Source organism: Lycium ferocissimum, chromosome 6 (genome assembly GCF_029784015.1).
Source record: "Lycium ferocissimum isolate CSIRO_LF1 chromosome 6, AGI_CSIRO_Lferr_CH_V1, whole genome shotgun sequence".
Taxonomy (NCBI): Eukaryota; Viridiplantae; Streptophyta; class Magnoliopsida; order Solanales; family Solanaceae; genus Lycium; species Lycium ferocissimum.
This window is the reverse complement of record NC_081347.1, coordinates 12,028,744-12,031,969: the sequence shown is the minus strand read 5'-3', so window position 1 is coordinate 12,031,969 and position 3,226 is coordinate 12,028,744. Positions and strand designations below refer to the sequence as shown.

General features: G+C 37.4%; 1 protein-coding gene across 1 annotated transcript; it reads right to left on the bottom strand.

The window, feature by feature from the left end:
- LOC132059334 (acetylglutamate kinase, chloroplastic) lies at positions 1-2,027 on the bottom strand. Its single transcript, XM_059451916.1, has 2 exons — positions 1,912-2,027; positions 1-1,387 (listed from the first exon to the last, which is right to left on the bottom strand). The coding sequence occupies exon 2, from the start codon at positions 1,276-1,278 to the stop codon at positions 235-237; it is 1,044 nt and encodes a 347-aa protein (XP_059307899.1). The 5' UTR covers positions 1,279-1,387; positions 1,912-2,027; the 3' UTR covers positions 1-234.
- Between the last annotated feature and the right edge of the window lie 1,199 nt (positions 2,028-3,226).

Here is a 3,226-nt window from a genome sequence, read left to right as displayed (position 1 = left end):
TGCTAGCAATATCCACTTAATCTTTATTCATACAAGAAAAAACATTAGGATGGACTATTATGAAACATGATACAACAGAACCCAGACAAATGGTTCAGTCTGTCTACCAAAATTTTGTAGCAGAGTGACAACATATTGAAAAGAGAGAACCATAAAAGGTCTAGCGCTTTGAGAAGCCTATCCTGCTAAACCATTTGAAACTTCATAAGTAGCAGCCCAACTCGCAATAGTTATCTAGCCAGTGATCATTGTTCCAGCTCCTTCATCGGTGAGAATCTCAAGAAGTAAGGAGTGCTCCAGCCTTCCATCGATAATACTTGCGGTCCTCACCCCTTGAGCCAAAGATCTGACGCAACAATTCACCTTGGGGATCATCCCACCGGCAACCTTGCCATCATCGGTCATCTTCTTCACTCCTTTTATGTCAATCTGCTTCACCAAACTCCCAGGATCATTGCGGTCCTCCAGAATTCCAGCCACATCTGTCAACAAGATCAGCTTTTCAGCTCCAAGAGCTGCTGCCAACTCACCTGCTGCTGTGTCTGCATTAATATTGTAGGATTGACCCCTCTTATCAGCTGCAACAGAGGCGATCACTGGAATATGGTAATTGTCAATGAGCGGCCTCAGTACACTAGGGTCCACACTAGCAATGTCCCCGACAAAACCAAGTTGTTCAGAGTTGGGGGAAGGACGTGCAGTTAAAAGGTGGCCGTCAATTCCTGATAACCCCACAGCAGTTGCCCCAGCCTTGTTAATCAAGGAAACCAAATGTTTGTTGACTTTACCCACCAAGACCATTGACACAATCTCCATTGTTGAGGCATCAGTAACACGAAGGCCATTCAAAAAGTTGGGTTTGATTCCCAATTTACCAAGCCATTGGTTGATTTCAGGACCACCACCGTGGACAAAGACAATGCGCATGCCAACACAGGAAAGAAGGACAAGATCAGCAATAACAGAGGCCTGGAGTGCCTCAGATTTCATGGCAGCTCCTCCATATTTCACTACAATGGTCTTGCCTCGAAATTTCTGAATAAATGGTAGAGCTTCAGAAAGGATTTTCACTCGGGTCGCTGCAGGGAAAGATTGAATATCAGGTGCAATGACGGATTCCAAGGAAGTTTTGAGGCATGAGGACTGAAAAGGGTTGCTAAGAACGTTTCGATTTGCTTTGTTAGCTGGAACGGATTTTGGGAAAATGAGACTAGAATCAGGAAAGTTGGAGACTTTGGTGATTGGGGAAGAAAGTGGGAGGGTTTTAGCAGCCAACATCCTCTACTCCTTTTACTTCCTCCCCTTTTCTACTGCAGGGGAAGAGCAACACTAAAAGTTCCTACGTATTTCGTTTAACGGGGTCAAAGCATCAATGTATCAAAAAAATCTGCAATCAAAACAAGCCAACAGTTAGCACTTGAACCTCAAAAAGTATCCCACATAAGAAAAATATCCTTTAAAAAACAGCACATTTGATAAAGCCAGCAAACATAATTGGAAAAATATCAATCAAATTAGATACACAAGCTGATTAAATGCAGAAACCAAAAACAAAAACCAATAGACTCATCAATAAGAGCAAAGTTTATAATTTTTTCAAATGTGTTCATTATTATTTTATTTTATCTTTTGTCATTTTTTTATCTTCAATTTTCCTGTTCTCCTATGTATAGGAAAATAAGTATCCTTGAAAAATCAGCACATTTGAGAAAGCCCCAAAACATAATTGGAAGGAAATCAATCAAATTAGATACATAAGCCAGTAAAATAAAAAATACCCAACATTGAAAATTGAAAATAACTGACTAACAACTTGAACATTGAAAATAAAGCAACAAATTGTGGCCACTTTACTCTCTAATAGGCATTTCATCGAACAGGTAATAGACACAAGTAGAATAAGTAGCTTACCCAAGGATAGAGAAACGGCGGCTCAACTTTTCTCTTCAATAAGCAATCCCGTTGTTGTTTATATTATTGGGAGCGTAGTTGGTGGCACGTGAATTATTACGCTGAATGCCAAAATAGTCCAATGCCCCACCTAATTGTTAAAATTAATTATTAAAAAAAAGAAAAGGAGATTCACGAACAAAATAGCCCTAAAATTTAAAGGGTTAGGTGAACTTACCATGATTAAAGAAAATGGAGGCAGCTAATAGCAAATTTTTAGTCATCGGTTGAGAGAATTAAAGTAGGAAAAATGGTGAAAAAAAAAATTCACTAATTAGAAATGGTGACAAGTTTGACCAGTCAAGGTCAAATTGGTTTTAAAAATATGAAAAAGTTAAAATGGGACTGAATTATAATTTTTAAAACTTATTAATCTTTTACAAAATACATAAAAGCCCATACACATTATACAAAATCTTCCAACTAACCCTCACGACTTCATTATTTCAACAAAAAAAAAAAAAAAAAAAAAAACTTCCTCCCCAGCGTCACAGAAACCGATTACCCCCACCATCGCCACTGCCTTCATCTCGTTTTTTCTCTACAAAACCAAGCAATTTGTTCTTCCCCATCGCTGCTGCTGCTCGTTTCTCTCTCTCTCCATTGTTGATGCTTCTCTATCCATTCTGAAGTACAGTTTTTCTTTCACTTGGTTCAAAAGTTAGGATTTTGAAATCAAAGTGTGAAAATGATAATTTTGGTTAGAGAAGATGATGAAGAGCATGGGTTCGTCTTGAATGTTGTTTGTTTTGTTGTTTTGTGTTTGAGAAGTTGTAGTTTGGGGTATTTGTTGTACTTGTTGGGATTTGTGAGTTTGTAAATAGTGGTTGTGCTTGTGAAATTATGGTTTTTAGTGTTGTTTTTGTTCTTGTTTGCCTTAGTGTTTCCAAAAAAAAAAAAAAAGGCTTGCAATTTTGTTGATGTTTTCCAACAACTGAGGTTACTGTTGCAGCAAATTCAGCACTTGTTTGACAGTTGCAAACATCTGCTGAGGTTAAAAAACCCCTATTTAGTGTATTTTGTTTAAGTTGTGAGTGAGATTTGTGATGGTTGTGTGTTTGTAGTGAAATATAGATGTTTTGTAGTTAAAATTAGATGCTTTTGTTGTTGTCGTTGCTGTCATGATATGATTAAGGACAAGTTTTGATTTTATCCAACAACTGTCGGATAAAATCAAAACAATTCTTTGAGATTTTTGAAGAATCGAAGCGATTGTTGATATTAACAAGTCACAAAAAATCAAAATCGTGCTATCGTTTTGTTTATTCCAACAGCT

Excerpts from the sequence above, each read along its gene's own strand:
- LOC132059334 (XM_059451916.1), bottom strand. The coding sequence starts at position 1,278 with ATGTTGGCTGCTAAAACCCTCCCACTTTCTTCCCCAATCACCAAAGTC.